The sequence below is a fragment of the Lobosporangium transversale genome (genome assembly GCF_002105155.1).
Source record: "Lobosporangium transversale strain NRRL 3116 chromosome Unknown BCR41scaffold_4, whole genome shotgun sequence".
Classification (NCBI taxonomy): Eukaryota; Fungi; Mortierellomycota; class Mortierellomycetes; order Mortierellales; family Mortierellaceae; genus Lobosporangium; species Lobosporangium transversale.
Window position 1 is genome coordinate 511,551 of NW_019028982.1, and position 18,434 is coordinate 529,984.

General features: G+C 43.1%; 2 protein-coding genes across 2 annotated transcripts; both read left to right on the forward strand.

Moving 5' to 3' along the window:
- Positions 1 to 8,256: 8,256 nt before the first annotated feature.
- On the forward strand, positions 8,257 to 13,392 carry BCR41DRAFT_392649 (hypothetical protein; the record flags this gene model as incomplete). The annotated part of the gene is made up of 5 exons (XM_022028476.1): positions 8,257 to 8,490; positions 8,596 to 8,759; positions 8,860 to 8,986; positions 9,014 to 9,047; positions 9,191 to 13,392. The coding sequence occupies 5 exons, from the start codon at positions 8,257 to 8,259 to the stop codon at positions 13,390 to 13,392; spliced, it is 4,761 nt and encodes a 1,586-aa protein (XP_021885049.1).
- Positions 13,393 to 16,901: 3,509 nt separating this feature from the next.
- BCR41DRAFT_392650 (hypothetical protein) lies at positions 16,902 to 17,580 on the forward strand (the record flags this gene model as incomplete). Its single annotated transcript, XM_022028477.1, has 3 exons — positions 16,902 to 17,273; positions 17,372 to 17,435; positions 17,552 to 17,580. The coding sequence occupies 3 exons, from the start codon at positions 16,902 to 16,904 to the stop codon at positions 17,578 to 17,580; spliced, it is 465 nt and encodes a 154-aa protein (XP_021885050.1).
- Positions 17,581 to 18,434: the final 854 nt, after the last annotated feature.

Sequence of the window (18,434 nt, forward strand, 5' to 3'; positions counted from 1 at the left end):
TTCTCTAATATCTTCTTCCCGCTCCCGTTCTTTCCTTTCTTCCTCAAGCTCCTCTATGTTATTGAAATGAAAGGCGAAGTAATAAGGAAAAATAAAAAAAGAAAAATAAATGTCGGGGCCTAGTTACCGACAATGATAAATCATAAGAAAACATTGATAGTTGTCAAGGAAATCCAATATTCTTACCTTCAGTCTTTGGTGGTCGTAATTCGCGTTCACGTTCCTCCATTTTGCGACGCTTGTACTCTTTTTCTTCTTCGTCACTCTCCCATGCATTTTCGTCTTCCTTTCTCCGAATTTTCTTTTCGCGCTTCTTATCATCTGATGCTCTATCTTTCTCTTTATCCTTGGCTTTTGAAGATGAGCTCTTTTTTTTCTTTTTCTCGGGTTTCTCGTCACCTTCATCAATGATCAAGCCATATGAGTCATTCATCTCCAATAGCTTCAGCGCTGCAGCCTCCTCTTGTCTCTTTTTTTTGACTGCATCTGCCGCTGTACTGGCTCCAGATCCAGATGCAGATTTCTTAGACTGAGTCCGTGGAGTACGTTTAAATAAGTCCTGTGCAAACGCCTGTGTACTGGCATTCGATGTGATCCCCATGTCTTCTAATGCTTTTAGGAGACTTGCCGGGGATTTTGCAGATTGGGCTACCGTTGACCACCCCAATAGAAAAAAAAAAAAAAGAAGACAGCAGTTAGAAGCGCTTTTAAGATAACCTCATTTAAATACTTATTCATTTCACCATCAACATACCACACGCAATCAAATAATCCCTTGTGCTATTGTCGGACATCCCAAGGACCTAGAATGTTAGTGATGTCCATGAGAACATTATGATTAGCTAGCCAAGCGAACATGTTGTTTCTCGCTCTTTTTTACTTTTTGTCTTGGACATTACTTTGATAGATGTATCTGAAACCCATCGCTTGAGCTCTTGTGAATCCATGGTGAATGCGTATGCTTGTGATCTTATTTACTAAAACTAGAAGAGTTTATAGATCGTAGTGCTGAGAAAGTTGTCTTGAAAGAGTGGCGAAGCAGTTATGAGGATTTAACACATTATACGTCATTTGTCGGTTTTAGTGTTTTTTCCTTTCTTTGTCTTTTTTTCACTAAGTACCATCAGGTTAGGCTCGTACCCAACCCTCTTCACTTTATAAAGGTGACAGGAAATTCCATTTCCTTTTTGAGTCACCTAAAGTGAAGGGGCTGGGAACGAGCCTACCATCAGGTATCATGTTAGTCTAAGTCTAACACCATCGAGCACTAGGGCTCGATTACCTCGCGATCAGTGATCGGGCATGATACGAAAATATTTCTTTTCGCCATACCATCAAACACTGGGCTGGGAAAAAATGTACTCTCAAAGATACCGAAATAGTGCTGAACATCAGGTGTGCTTAAACTATTGATTCTGGTCGAAACGCTTGAGTGATATTGCAAGGTAGCTGAATAATGTTGAATGCACCTTTGGAAGAGGCTTTGGATTGGACGACGCCTGGCAAAACACCATCTATTACTCCACTATTTACTACAAATAGTCAAATTAACAGGAAGAAAAACTCTATATTCCCAGGACTGGATAAAAAAAGGAACACGAACATTAATGCTGTTCAGTCAGTACCTAAGCCCTTCTCTACAGAGTTATTAATAATGACAGCAGTTTCTTAACTAGCTTTTCGGGCCATCAGTATAGAGATTCTTCTTACCTAATGTTTATCCTAATATCCTTACCACCTGATACGCCTACCATTCCTATGGGATCCATTTTGCGTAGAGAAAACCGCCGTCGTTATTGCAAAACATGTTTATATATATACTGTGTTACCTGTTGCCCATTCACACTTTTTTTTTTTTGTTTTGCTGGGTGTAAGAGTCCTTGTCGGATAAAGTCACCTGTTTGTAAAAGATGAATGGAGCAAATGGAACAATAAGGTCTTTTTCTTTGTTGTTTGAACTGTAATGTATACATGTACAAGCACTGTACATGTTATACAAATATATTTATATCATGTGTTTACTGTTATGATTGTTCATACACAGCAATAAACCGGTACAGTGGAATCTCGATAATTGTACACTTTTGTACAAATTTCAAATTTGATATATTTCTAGGCCATTGGTTGGCTAAGAGCCTTACTCTTTTAAAAAAAAGTATTCTAAAAAACCCACACTCAACTGGAGTAGAGGAATCAGCAGAGGATTTTTAGAATAGTTTTTCATGAATTGTGGGCTTCTTAGCCAATCAATAACCGAGAAATATAGCAAATTCGAAAATTGTACAAAAGTGTACAATTATCGAGATTCCACTGTATATAAATGTTATAGTTGAATTAAGGTTGGGGGCCAAAAGCTCACATCAAAAAAAGAGGTCAGTTCACCTCTTTCTTAATTCGAGTCCAAGTGGAATTGCAAAAACATTTTAGCACACCGGTTTTATCAAAGGCTCAGTTGGCGCAAGACTAGAGAATAAAGAAAATCCTTTCAAGAATGCGCGACCACATTGCACAAGAGGCAAAATTGTTTGTAGCACAAGTCGCCTGTTGGTCACTTTGATTCTCTTTCCATTAAGCATGACAAACAATTCCACCATTCATTTATCTCCGCCAGAAAAGAAGCGTCGGAAATAGAGTTTATTCATTTATCTTTTCTCTTCTCTCTTTCTCCACAAGATCTTCCGCTCTTTGGGGTTTTCTTGAGGCCACAGCTCAAGTCCCATTAAAATATATCAACATAAATGCACTAAGTAAATACCCCAACTGCATAGCAACTAGCATAGCCGCACCGCCTAACGTACGGCTTCCTTATTTTGCTTTGTCCTAGATACATTACAAAGTAAACAAGGGATCTTTTATGATATGCCAGAGAAGTTAAAGATCGTCGTACAACCCAGTCATTCACATCGTTACGTTCACAAACATTGTTTATTTATAATCAAATATGTAGTGCTGTGTTCGAAGTAGAAGAATATGAAATATTTCACAGGCCAAGGTTCACAAGACCAATAAGAATGTATATATTATAGTGTTGGATATGAAGATGATGTAGCAGGAAAGTTCTTAGAAACCTGTGTGCGCCATCTCTTCACTCTGGATTGAGGAAGGTTTGCCCAATGTCCGCCCTGTGGAGAAATGCATATTTAAAGGCCCTTTTGTTGTGTCTAAAAGGAAATTATGGGCTGATACTTAAAATTGAGGCGTATTCGCTGGATGTTAAAGTAAATCATGGATCAAAATGCAGCGTATCATACCTAAGTTCTAATATTTCTAATGGTATTTTTTAAGGCCTCGATGACAACAGTGACTTTGGATGCAAAACAAAAGTGTCGCATACAGCTGTCCTTATATATTTTCCATTATCCTTCATAGTCCAGCGACCCTTTCCTGTGTAATCTTTCTCTTTAATAAATCTCGAGCTACAGAACTACCCTTAAACTAAAAATAAACTTTTTTTTTTTTTTTTTTTTTTTTAAATTCTCTCTGCTGGCTGATCTGGTACTACATCTTTCTTTTTCTCGAGCTTCCGGAACACGTCCATCTCCATAGAAAAATGAACTTCAACGATAATAATGTCCACAACACATACACTGCTTCTAACTCTACGGACGGCAATCCCGGTCCTTCGATCCTGGAGGGCAACCCCGCTCCACCATCCACCCTACCCAGTAACACTTCCCTTCCAGAAAACAGATATGCCCTCCCTCCGGAGATCCTGCAAGCTATCAGTGCTCTCACGCAGTTCTCCCAGAACGGAGGCGCGTTCCACCAGCCAGACACACCAATCCAAGACCCATTTATGCGTCGCGCGGAGCCCCTGTGCTACCTGGCACCCTACGAGGATTTGGAACAGGTCATGCCTTCCCTCAAGAGACGAAAAGAATTCCACACAGTTAAGTTTAATGACGAGGAACAACGTTACTACGATATTAGCCAATTTCCAAAAGTGGAAGATATGGAATACACACCTCCAGCAATCCCCAAAGAATGGGCTATTTCCGATAGTCTCAAGAATGCTGATCAGAAATTGGTCACACTGGCAACAAAAGCAGCACACATTACGAGGCCACTCGCTGCAACAGCGCATGCACTTGTCTCTCAAAACGGTAAGGACGTTCCAGTACTACATATCCTCCGCACCCTGGATACAGTCCAAACTCAAATATCCATGCTCTGCGAGCAGATCAATAAAATCCGCACTGAAGCATTCTACAAGGAAAAGAAATTTATCACTCCTCCAGACACATCGACCAGACGCCAACTGGTCGAAACAGCCGATTTACTTGAACATGCCAAGCTTTCGCAAAATGTCAAGAAATACAGCAATCCTAACCGAGGTAGAGACTACCGAGGCAGGCAAGGTCGCTTTGGAAACAATTCAGCTACTCAAACACAGCAGTATCAACAAGCGACCCCTCAGACTCAAAGCCAACAAACAACGCAACCACAGCAAAATAATAATTACGGCTTGGGCGGCCAATTTTTTCGGAGCTCCCCTTCCACACGGGGAAGGGGACAAGGAAGGGGGCGCCAGTAGGAGGTCGACTACACCTCTACCAAACAGCATGGAATCTATTAACAGACGAGAAATGGGTACGCAGAGTTATTCAGAATGGATACGAAATCCCGTTCGATTCGCTACCACCAATCAGCAATACAACAACACACAGCAGCGTCCGCTCCAAAGAAGAAATGAAGACGATAGAACAAGAAATTGTAGCATTATTAGCCAAGAAAGCCATAGAGGAAGCTTCAGAACATGGGTTCGTGAGCCGCATCTTTACTATTCCAAAGAAAACGGGGGATCTACGCCCCGTATTGAACCTAAAGCCACTGAACAAATTTATTTCACCCCCTCATTTCAAAATGGAATCAATGAAGACGGTTTGCAATATGATAAACAAAAAGGATTACATGACGAGTATAGACTTAGAGGATGCCTTCCTACATATTCTAATACACCCCGAATCACGCCGGTTCCTTCAATTTCAATGGAAGGAGAAAACTTACCAGTTTCGGGTGCTCCCCTTCGGGCTGTCGTTAGCCCCTTACGTATTCACCAAGATGCTGAAACCAGTGCTGAAATGGGCCAGAAGGAAAGGGATAAGGATAGCAGCGTATCTGGACGATATCCTGATAGTAGCCTCATCACAACAGTTGTCGGAGATACATACCGAGATGGTTCTCCAGCGACTAGCATCCGTAGGATTCAAGGTGAAGGAGTCGAAATCACATCTAAAGCCGACACAGACAATCCAACACCTAGGATTCACAATCGACAGCCGCAAGATGACACTGTCGGTACCCAAGAACAAGATCCGAGATGTCCGCAGAGAGGCATCCAAGATGATAAAGAAAGGAGAAATGACTCTGAGAGCATTAGCATCATTCATAGGCAAAGCTCTGTCCATGACAGCAGCAGTCCTTCCAGCACGACTAAGAACTCAGAACCTCACCCAGCTGAGAAACGAAGCTCTCCGACAAGGGAATTCATGGACGGCATCTATTTCGTTGACGACGAAAGCCAAGGAGGACCTCCAGTGGTGGATAACCAATTTGCGAGAATGGAACGGCCACACTTGGATAACCCAAACCCCTCAAGAGGAGATATTCACGGATGCGTCCGACACGGGCTGGGGAATAGTCCACAAGAACTATCACTACTCAGGAGTATGGAACCAGTCGGACCACAGCCAACACATCAATTGGAAAGAACTGATGGTAGTATGGTATGCCACCAAGCTACCTCAATTACAAGGCAAACGAATTCACTTGTACTGCGACAACACAACGACGATCGCGTATGTGAACAAATTTGGAGGAACGAAGTCACCACAGTTAATGGAACTTGCGGAAAAGATTTGGGAACATTGCCTACAGACAGGGACAATGATTTCGACGTCCTTCGTACCATCGGAGTTCAACCCGGCGGATCCACCCAGCCGGCAATTAAACACCCAACTAGAATGGAGCCTCAAACCCGAATGCTTCCAAGCCATAGACAAACTATGGGGACCACACAAGATCGACCTATTTGCCTCTCACAAGAACACTCAACTTCCGACATACATGTCGTGGAAGTACGACCCGTCCGCCCTAGCGCAGAATGCGCTACTGCAACCATGGAAGAACTTGGGCAGATTATACATATGTCCACCATGGAACCTGATTCCCCAAATTCTGGACCGTCTAAAGAGAGAGCGCCTCAAAGCCACGGTGATCACACCCAATTGGACAGGAGCGATATGGTACCCGACTATCCGAGCGATGACCACGACGACGCCACTCAATCTAACACGAGCAGCAGTGCACTCATCCTCGCCACGAGACCCGGGGATCCTGAACAAGAACCCGGCATGGTGCTTGCTAGCCTGGAATATCGACGGCGCCAAGGTCTCTTGGAGCAAGGCCTCAACGAGGACGCCTTAAAGGTGTTACTTGACTCGGCCTCAGAGACTATAAAAAGTCAAAAATATAACCATATCCAGAAAGGATACATCAGTTGGTGCCAAAGGAACCATATTGACCCCGCTAGGGCCAACCCAACAGCACTCATCAACTACTTTGCTTGGGGTAAACGAGCTAAAGGTTGGTCACCTCAGACGATTTTAACGTATCGAGCACATCTCAAAGGCCTATACCCAGGTTCAAAAGTATTCGAAGACGACTATACGTTCAACAAATTCTTCAAAGTCCTTAAAGCCAATCAAGTCTGTCCTGCTAAAGATATAGATATCGACATTACGCCAGTTCTCGACTACTTTCGAGCTCTAGGTGACAACGATACCATTTCACCCATGGAATTGACCAAAAAATTGTGTTGGCTATTAGGCATGTGTTTATTTCTTCGACCTAGCGATATCGAACGTATCGACCTCTCACGTTGTAAAGAAACTAGACAAGGAATACACGTCTACGTAGTAAGACCGAAACAGACAAGGCAAGGAGTCCACCAAGATACATCCTCTCTCCTTTCCATCCATACACTTGACCCACTATTATGTCTGGTTGCCACATGGAAGACTTATGTACGACGATTAGTTGGCCGCAATCTGAAATGGCCACATCCAACGCTCCCAGATCTATCATATAACCCTCTCATTCGCTACGTCAACGAACCAGACTCACCTACAGGAGCGGAACGAATAAGCAACCACATCAAGAGTGTCATGTCCCTTGCTTCCATGCCATCACAAACTCGAATTCCTAAGGCACGCGCCGCTGGTTCCACACTAGCAGCCCTCAAAGGTTCCGACCTGGATGAGATCGTCATGCAGGGCCGATGGGCCTCGCAAGAGGTTTACAAGAACTTCTACCGGTTGTCAAGTAGAACCAGGTGCAATTTCACAACAACCATTCTTAGCTGATCTCTGGAGTCACAGGAAAGGGTCGCTGGACTATGAAGGATAATGGATAGCGAAGACGACAAAGGAAGTCTTACGCTCATTATCCGTACCAGCGACCCTTTCCTGTCCCGCCCACGGCCACCCAAGGAGCATACGATTCTTAGCGGTCGAAAAAGAAAGATGTAGTACCAGATCAGCCAGCAGAGAGAATTTAAAAAAAAAAAAAAAAAAAAAAGTTTATTTTTAGTTTAAGGGTAGTTCTGTAGCTCGAGATTTATTAAAGAGAAAGATTACACAGGAAAGGGTCGCTGGTACGGATAATGAGCGTAAGACTTCCTTTGTCGTCTTCGCTATCCATTATCCACTCAGGAAAATGAAAAAAAAGGCGTTGGAGTGCTGGATGCGGAAAAAAAAAAAAAAAAAAAAAAAGAAATCAGCAAAACAAACAAACAAACACAAGAAACAAAAAAGTATTTTTTTTCTCTCTGTTTACTCGTTGTACTGCTTACGTCCTCTGAACGATGCGCACAATCGTGGGCACCATGTCTCCATGTGCTCCGCTCACATTCCTGTGCTCCGCTCACATTCCTGTGCTCCTTCCCAATGCCGTTCAAAAACAACCAATAAATCATTGATTTACAGCAAAAATACTCAACAAAAGACAATGAAGGCGAGAGTGAGAAACTTCGCCATCTCACAATATAAATACCACAGTTGCCTCTCTTCTCTTTTAACATTGCTTTGCTCCATCGACTGCTCCCTGGTGTCCACTAGCCTTTTCCCTTCTTTATCCTCTTTAATCTCTCTTCTTTCCGCTCCCCTTCCCAACCTACTGCAGCAGCCAAGTTATCTCTTGTGCACGCCATTCTAAACGCCCCCGCCTCAATACCCTAACTCTTCCTCCCTTCTCACAATGGCTTTCGACATTCGTGACGAGGATGAGCAGCACCACGACGAGTTCGATGAGTACGAGGATGTAAAACAGTCAGAGCGTCCAAAATTCTACCGTCGACGCAAATTCTGGATATGTTGTATTCCTACTACCATCGTTGTCGTCGTCGTTGCCGTCATCCTGGCGCTTTATGTGATTATGCCCAAAATCGCACAGGGTCTAATGAACAAGTCCACGATTAATTTTTCTGAAATTGTAAGCTATTTATTCAACATGTGTTCCATATTGCATGCCTGTCTGTACGTAATTTATGGTATTACATACATAAACTAACGATCTACGCGTTATACATGATACTAGGACATTACCAATCCTACAGCTACAACTATGGATATTATTATGAAAGGTGACATGCAAAATACTGGCCCATTTCACGCTGAAATTTCTTTCCCTGGCGAGGTTACTGTCTCTTGGAATGGCACTGTTCTCGGCACCACCCAAATCCCAGGTTCTAGCGAAGCTGCGTAGGTTTTGCTTACTTTCTGTATCATCAGCCTTGCAACTGCAACTGCACTTCGAACTAATTTTCAATATCACTTTTTATTTTACTTACTCTTTCTACAGAGGAGGTTCCGGTACCTTGGACTTGAAGAGCAGCTTCACAGTCACCAACTCATCTGCCTTTGCCGAGTTCTCAGGTTTCATGCTCAATGCCGAGTCATTCGTCTGGCATCTCGAGGGCAAGCTCAATGTCTAGGCTCTCGGCCACACTGTCAAGGATCTCGACTTGAGCAAGGATATTACTGTCAATGGTAAGGATTTTTTATATATTTTATTTTTATTTTTATTTTTTTTCGCAATAGTATTTCATTGCTGTCATAGGGTTTGCATTACATCTTGATTGATGTCATATCTCTTTTCCTTCACCTAATACTTCGATAATATGGCAAATCAGCGTTCAAGGGCCTGAGCGGTATTACCATTCAAAAGTTTTCTTTACCTGGTGATGACCCCTCCGGCAAAGGTATCCTTGTAGAGATTGACACTCTTGTGACCAACCCTTCCGCCATCCAGATGTATATGGGCACTTTGACCCTAGCCATTTCGTACAAGAATACGCTGATGGGCTATGTTTCCTCCAGCGACTTGACCATGAAGCGTGGCCAGCAGACTTTGAGCATGAAGGGTGTTTTGATCCCACAGACGACCCCCGAAGGCCTTGCTGATACTTCTGAGATGATGTCACGATACATTGCAAATGTTGTGACTGACACGATTGCGACTGGTTATGAGGTTAAACCTGATGGTGTCAATTCTGTTGATTGGTTGAGCACCGCTGTTAAGAATTTGAAACTGACGGTTCCATTACAGAGCCCACAGCCTTTGCAATTGATCAAGGCCCTGAACTTGGGTGCGCTCGGTCTGGTTTTCACGCCTCCCACCGCTTATGAGCCCATCACGACATCAACTGGTGTCCTTGCCAACTACACTCTTCCCGACGGCTTCAACTTCAACATTCAATTCACACAAGTCGCCAACTCGTTCGCTTTGAGCCGTAACGACGTCATCATTGCCAACCTTAATTCATCTTACAATCCATCCACCTCAAATATGGCTGCAGGAACGCTGTCCTTTGATCTGTTGGCTACGCCCTTGACTGTCCCTGAAGCCTCTCGTCAGGTCTTCCAAGAGTTCAACCGCGACCTGACTGTGGGTTCTAATTTGCCTTTCAATGTTGTTGGTCATGCTTCCGTCTTCGCAAATACCTCTATTGGAACTGTCAATCTCATCAACATCCCTTTCAATGCATCAACTGAGCTAAGTGGCCTTCAGAGTTTGGCAAACCCTGCTCCCACCATCACTTCGCTACAAGTCATCTCTGGTACTCCTACTGCATTGACCATGGCCATCACGGTTGTGATTGTGAATCCATCGTCAATCTCACTCAATGCTGGCGACATCACACTTGACTTGGTGTATAAAGGCGCACGTCTCGGTACAGTAACCATGCCCAACTTGGCCATTGTTCCAGGCGCCAACGCTGTTGAAGCTACATCAACAATTGATCCTGCCGCTTCACCTGAGGGCATGGAGCTTCTGACATTGTATACAAGCGGTGCAGGCGCAGACGTTAATATCGTCGGTACTCCTGCCAGTACTGCTGTCGAGTCCCTGTCCCTTGCATTTGGCGCTCTAAGCATTGGATCCTCAATGCCTGGTCTCCAATCTAAGCTTTTGGCCGGTGCCTCCCTTCAAGTCCTCGAAACTACTCTTGCCGATGGCCTTGCTCAGACTGTTGTCACTGTCAACAATCCATTTGTTCCTCCTATGACTATTCTTTCTATCGACTCCCAAATCACCTATAACGGAATCTCGCTTGGAACAGTCGTGTCAACTTTTAACTCGCCCCCCGTGGTCCCAGGTACAGGCCAAGGTACCATCACTGCTGGCCTTGCTCTCAACACCAACCCTGAGGATCTTGTCAGTTTGATCCGATCTCAAGCTATCAAGAATGGCTTGAGTGTTGAAGCATTTGACGGCCTTTTGTCGCTCCACCATGGTGGAAACCCTCCTTCGAGCTTGTTTGAAGGTTTTAATGTGGCTGATTTTGTGATCAAAGCAATGCAGGGTCTCTCTGTCGACATCACAATGACTACGACTGTCAAGGTTGGAGAATACCAAGTGACCATGCCATACACCCAAACAGGCGTTTCGACCACTACAGATCAATCCATTCTTCGCTTGATTCCTCTTGTAGGCACCCCGATTGCGCAACTTTTGGTGGACCGCTCTGCTCTTGCTTTTGAAGCAATCACTATTCTTTCACCTGCAGAAACCGGATTTCAGACAGACATTGTTGGAGCTATCACGGAGACTGGCCCCTTAGATGCCCAGATTCAGTTCCCTAACCCGGTGACAGTCTCATACAATGGCAAAGCGATTGGGTCGATGGCGATGCCTACTGTGAATGCGATTGCTAACAAGGGTGCCGCCTTGGACCTCACTGGTGTTTCCTTCACTATCACAGAGCTTGCTGCATTCACTGAATTTAACGTGTACGCACTAAATAATCCCAAGTTTGAGTGGACTATTTCGACGACAGGCCTTGTAGTGAATGCAATGGGCGTTGCTCTTCCTGGCGTATCGATGACCAAGAAAGTGACTCTAGACGGATTCAACAAATTAGATGGCCTGCAGTTGTCAAGCTACATAATCAATACTATCGATGATGCTGGCTTGCACATGGTGATCAGTGCCTCAATTTCAAACCCCTCGACCATCGGTATGACAATCCCAACCTCGATCTTCAACACTCAGTTCCATGGTAAGGTCCTTGGGCCTGCTGTGGCGGAGGGCCTCACCTTGGTTCCCCATGGCACATCTAGCTTCGCTTTGAATGCAACAATCGCAAGCGGCAACGGTGATATGAGGCCTTACTTGACCGGCATTTTCCAAAACGCACTCAACGGTGTGCCTACAGAGCTGGAAGCCCAGGGTGCAGGCGCGCCAGGTATCTCATGGCTTGATGCAGCGATAAAATCACTCTTGCTTCACACTTCCTTGCCACCTCTTGCAGACCCACCGATTGAGTCTGCGGCAATCGATGCCATGACCATGGATTTCACATGCGAGGCTTGTGTCTGGGCACCCGAATCAGTCTCAACCATCACTGCCAAGACTAATCTGCCGTTCAGGGATGGGGCTCCTATCGTACAATTGAGCCAGAATGTCCAAGTCTTGGATAAGAATGGCGAACTTGTCGGAACATTGAGCACGGCTTACTCTCCAGCGAATGCCACGGGCAACAGTGTGACTACCATAACTACTCAGGCTCCTATGGTGATTGCAGAAGGCTCACATCAAATCTACGAGGCCTTCATTGCCGACTTGACTGAGGCAACGACTTACCAACTCGGACTCCGTGGAACTGCAAATTCTGTTTTGGATTTGGGGGCCCTTGGTCAGATTGAAGTCAAGGGTATTAACTTGGATGTCAAGACTTCGCTCGACGGACTACAAGGATTGAAGATAATTGAATACGTTACCAATATTGGCCTGAACTATTTCCCTGAATTCGAAGTTGTCAACCTCGTCAACATCAAAAATCCTAGCAAGTTGACGTTGAAGATTGGTGATTTGAAGATGAAGGTTGGAATTGATTACACGCCTGAAGGTTATGCTGGTGAATCCTTTATCACCAGTTTGATCCTTTCGCCTGGCGACAACATTGTTCCAGCGATGGTCATGCTGTACAACGACTCCCCTCAAGGAAAAAATGTTGTTATTGATAGTTCTATGCGAGATTTAGACCTAGCCCTGTACGCAGCCCCTGATACTAACAAGAACCCTGCACTCAATGCAGGAATGCAGGGCGTCCGCACTACAACCCTAATCGTTAAAGGCCTGCCTCCAAGGTTCAGCTCCCCTGCCTACAACCTTGACTGGGCAATCAAAGCCTCGCCCGAGACAGTTAACAGCGGGTTCGTGGATGTTACCACAACATTCAATAACCCGTTCTTTTCAACACCTTATGAGTTCCTTTCCTACAAGGCCAACGTAACTAAATTCCCAGCATCTGCTGAGGGTGGTTTCCTCAAAATATTGGTTGGAGATTTTTTGGATATGCTTGCGCCTTCAGTCCCAGAAACTGACGTGCAATTTAAGCTTCTACCCAGCCAGTCCATTACCGTCACTTACAAGATGAAGTTGGTTTGGATGCTCCCAGAAGGTATTTCTAGCCTTAAGGAGTCTGCCAAAGCTGGCCGCATCGAGAGATGCATCACTACATTGATGCCAGAGCTCAAGATCGGAAATGACCCTAATCCCTTTTCACCTGATTGGAGTTCAGCCACGGTTTACCAAGATCACCCTAACCCGTATGTCTCTGTGCAGCTTGGACCAGATGCTGATTACATGTTAAAATATTACGAAAGGCTTAATGGTGGTAATGTTGAGGTGCCGGTTCCTACTGCGACCGATTCACTACCAGCACCTTCGCCAACAGGTGTTCCCACCGAGGTATCACCAATACAGCCAGAACCTACCACAACAACCGAGGCTCCAGTTCAGCCGCCAATTCCTTCGCCTGAGCCCATTGCGACAACCGATGAACCAGCACCCCCGGCCCCAACTCCAAACGAGGGAGCTCCTATTTAGAGGATGGAATGTGCTTAATTAAGACACGCGTTTAATGCTCTTTCGATATCATTTACTTTATCTAATGAACAAATGTTATAAAAATGCAAAGATAGCCAATTATCATTCTTCCCTGCCACATCCTAATGACGATTTGTAATGTTATATAGCTGAATAATTATCTTCAGCGTCTCTCACCTCTCCTCCTGATTTCCGTATTTATTTTAATGAATAAACTCGTATTGCCGCATGGCGCTTTGTTGCAACGTTATACTAGGAAACGAAGGGAAGGATATGTTTATATGTGGCCTGTCTTGTTTCATATTACTTTTAGCATCATGCATCCGTTCATGGTTTGGTAGAGTTATGCTAATAGAAATAAGGAAAGGAAACAGTCCTGAATTGTGCCTATGGGTAATACACTCGGGAGAAATATCTAAGTAAACCCTATGCCGTGTAAGCAAAGAGGCCTTAAACACACAACAAGCGAATAGAAAACCATATAAAAACGCGTGAAAGCAGATGAAGGGAAAAGTACTCTTCTACTCAGCAGTTATCATTGGAATGAGTGGCTTTTTTTAAAGAAGCAAACAAAAGAACTGAATAATGTATTATACATGTACATCAACTAAACCGAATGGGTAAGGTCATGTACCCATTACTGAATATAACTGCTGATAGATTTTCGTGGTTATGGCCTATTTTCCCGATGGGCGAACCAACTATATATAATGTCAATAGGCGCAAATGTGAACAATAAATACAGAAAACCGGTTGAGTAAAATAAAACACACGATTTGGTTGCAATTCAGGAGTTCACTCGTCCCACCGTGGAAGCTTTATATATGATGGCTGACAACGAAGGGATCCAAGGTGAAAAGGAAACGAGGGGGCTATTGCTGTTTGTAAACAACCAAGCAAAGAAAAGAAAGTAAGGCCCTCGCGCTCAGCCTCTTTTCGTTGCAGATACATTTTACCCTCAAGTGAACTAAACCAACTTCGCAGGTGCCAATTTCGATGTTCAAGGGAAATAGCTTGGCCGTATGGTCTACACGAATAAATATAATTTCTATGCTTTACAGGCCGCACAAAAATCCCCTTTACCCCAGTGCTACAAACACTTTCGCTCTCAAGCTGCGCTTGCTCGTGAAGGCTCGATTTATGCATGGTGTAAGTCTTTATTATCTGTATCATTTATGGGTGAGAAATTCATTCTGGTTCTGATTTGAAGCAACACAAATCGTTGATCAGGAAATAATAAAGTCTGATCCTTGAGTAGCCCCAAAGGTTCCTGACTTAACTTTGCAAGCCACTCCTTAAAGTATAGCCATAGAGCCCCCAACCTCTTTTTAAACTCATTGAGCTCTCCAACGTCAAGCATCCGAACAAACTGAGATACTTTGAGAATTGAACTCATTCTTGGCTTCATGTCCAAAAACTGCTGATAGCTCAACCTTTAAGAGGAATGAGCCAAGCAGAATTGAATAATCTTTTAGTAGTAACTAATAGTAGACAGAGCCGCAGTAAGCTATTCATGTGATAAATATACTGATTAGGGGCACAATCACCAACTTAGCTCTTTAGCATTTCAGCGATTGTCAAGTTGTACTTAGCTGCTTCTGCATGAGCCGCCGTTACCCAGCGAGTGCTGATTTTGTATATGACTGACTGATATTGTTAGTAAGGCTCTCGCTCTCAATGGAGGGTCGCGAAGTGCTCACAGTGGTACTAAACCCGTTAATACTCGTAGCCAATAGCCTTGATTGGAAAGCCAAGGCTTTACGAGACGATTAAACTAGGGTTAGTAATAGATGTGGCGATGAGGCCCTACTAGCATATATATTGGCTGTGGATAATGACACTCTTATTATTGCAACACAGGCTTCAGCAAAATCATTATCAACTTTACTACCTACCCTTGTTGTCACATCTGCCGCCTAAAAGTAAGTTCTAGGTGTGAATGGCCCTTTTTAGAACATGGGAAGTCTTCAATTAATGTTTCTACATATTCTTTCAATGTTGCTTGTAACAGAGAATTAAAGAGAGCCAACTAACATTTGCTAAATTATTTTCAGCAGTCCCCTCTTCCTTCTTCTCTATCAGCATTCATCGTTTGTCTTGAAGAAAAGCGGGGTTATGGCTTCCAATGTATCGTACTGGAAGGGGGCGACATTATGCAGTTCTAGAATAAAAAAGAATTTTGTATCTGTATTATTATTTTGCTACTATACCTCTTGGCTTGTCTTGGGATGTACCTTACTAATTTGAAATCCTTGACTCTGGAAGAGGACTCATAAAAGCCCTAAGCCCTACGCCACGTAAACAGTGAAAAAAATAAAGCAATATACATGTAGTAAACTAAATGGTAGAATATATTAAAAGCAGAATTGCAGCTATCTGATTGCCCTTCAGTTTAATGCTTTCATTAAAATGTGGAGCGAATCTTGGAACGAAGTGAACACAAACAAAAGAGCCTTGTGGGAGTAAATAAAGAGGGCAAACTGTTCTGAATATTTTGTTTTACATTTGTGCATCACGTCAGGTAGAATATCATACCCGTTTTTTGAGCAGGACAGCCAACAGAGTTTGTGTAAAATGGGACAGTCATTTTTGTGTTGCTTGACAACAACTTATGAAGATACCATTTAGAAGTAGGCTATAGAGACACAGTCAAGGATGAAAGTATGGTATAAGGGGGCTTCGAGAAATGTTCAGCGGTGTCCTTTTTTTTATTATTGCTCTCTTTATCGTATTTAGCCACATCCTGCCTTATATTCGTTTTTATCCATCATTGAATGTACTTGTTGCCTGGATTAAAAAGATAGACATTTTAAAGAGTAGAATGCGAATATAAAAAACTAATAGCGAGCCAAGACAGGTATTCTCTTGTTCTTTTGTAAATGAGTATCCACATGACTCTCCAGACAAGATTGTTTGCCCTGTGTCACCTCGTTTTTTTTTTTTTTTTTTTTTTTTTTGCGTGCATCACCTTTGTTCAAAGCCGTTAGCCAGATTTACTTCCCACCATGGAAAATAAAAGGTCAGAATTCATCCTTAAGTAGGAACTATTGAGGTGACACACTTCTGAGCAATCTTAATTGCAAACACATATAAATAAATAAATAAAGTGGGCAAATGAGAGACATAAACTACAGTGCTAGAAAGTATATACCACACCTCTCTTTTGTATATTCTGCAAAGCAAGGCTGTGAACGGAGAAATAAAGTCGAGTGGGCAAATCTGTACAACGCAATTCGTGAATGCATGCAAAGAATAATAATGAAAAGTGACAGTACAAGAAAGAAGGTTCAACTTGAACCAATCAACTATCGGGTGAGTGTGAACATAGGCGCACGTTCGGGGTATGGATACTAGCATGCACGTATAAAAGCGTCGTCCTTCGCGTACATTTTCCATTTTTTCCTTCTATTCCTTAAGCTCCCTAGCATCCCTACGCACTCTCTTCTACGCACCTCTCTACTTCCTTTGCACCTAAAACCCACATCAAGAAAAACTCCCCTCTATCAAGAATGAAGGTCCTCTCCGTTATCGTTGGTCTTGCTCTTGCTGCCGTCAGCCAGGCTGCTGATATGCCTGCTTTGAACTTCACTAGCTGCGCTCCTTCTACCACAGGCCTCACTTTGACAGCCCTTCCAGTCCTTGAGCCTTACCCTCTTTGCATTGGCAAGGAATACTGCTTGACCTTGACAGGCCAACTGAACACCGATATCACCCAAGGCTCGCGCTTGTCAGTCATCGGAAGATGGGTTGGACGTATTGTATACACCGACAACCAAGATCTCTGCACCTTGTTGGCAGCTCAAGGAACTCCATGCCCTGTTGCTTCTACAACCTCTTCTATCAAGTTATGCACACCTATGAAGTCTAACTTCTGGGCCAACGTAAGTAACACTGATCGTGTAGTCTAAAGGGCTGTTAAGAGAGGACATGGATATGTACTAACCATGTATTTCATACTATCCTCTCTCTTTATTGATAGGTTCAAACTCATTTCCAATTCTCGGCTACCAACGGCGACGGCGACCTCCTTTTCTGCCAAACCAGTAAGTTCTCTATATTATCAGGAAGTTCGCCTATTTATCTTTGTGGACCCTCAAAGCTGATCATGATGCTCTAAATTATTATTATTATTATTATTATTATTTTTAAAAAAAAATAGGCCCCATCTATGCTCAGAACTGCGCCTAATGGATCAGTGTTTCTACGAGAACACCGTTCCAATTCACCCGTCGTATATACGCGAGAGCAAACCGTTGGAAGAGGTTGTTTGTTTGTTTGTTTGTTTGTTTGTTTGTTTACAAAGAATAAACATAATCAATCATAAATAAAATATAAACATTTTTTTCTAGAACTGAATTTCGCGGAAAAAGCTTGTGTTTTATACTTTTAATGGAGTATAAGAATAGCGAGAAGTCTGAAGCCTTTTACCCTTCATATCCTTACCAACTTTTTTTTTGCTGGTCTCTCTACCAGCTCGGATACCTCGTTGTCAATGGCGACATGGATAGTTTGATCTGTCAGAGTCAATAATCATTTTTACATTACAAAGCCTGTTACGCCTTTTTTATTTTTTATTTATTCTAATTTTATTTTTTATTCTAATTTTATTTTTTATTCTAATTTTTATTATTTTTCTAACTTTTTATTATTTATTCTAATTTGATTCTTTAATCTTTAACAATATCTCTATTTACTAAAGTCCTAAGGGCACAGCACAAGACATTACGAACCTGATAATAATTTAAATAGATGCGGTTTATACCCTTCTAAAAATGACTAAACCTCAATAATGGATTGCTTCTACTATTGATGTATGATGTAATTGATGGATTCCTTCAAACATCGTCCAAGGGCTTAAGCGTATGCCTTCCAGAAATAACTAGACTTCAATGATGGGTTACATCAGCTATTGATAGGGTCTAAACGTTTCCCATGAGCCTAATCTGTCTGTGCGTTCCAATGAAAAGAAACGAAAATAAGATGTGGGTGCGTTGACAGAAATGTACAAAGGAGATGTGAAGGGATATGGCTTTCATCGTGTC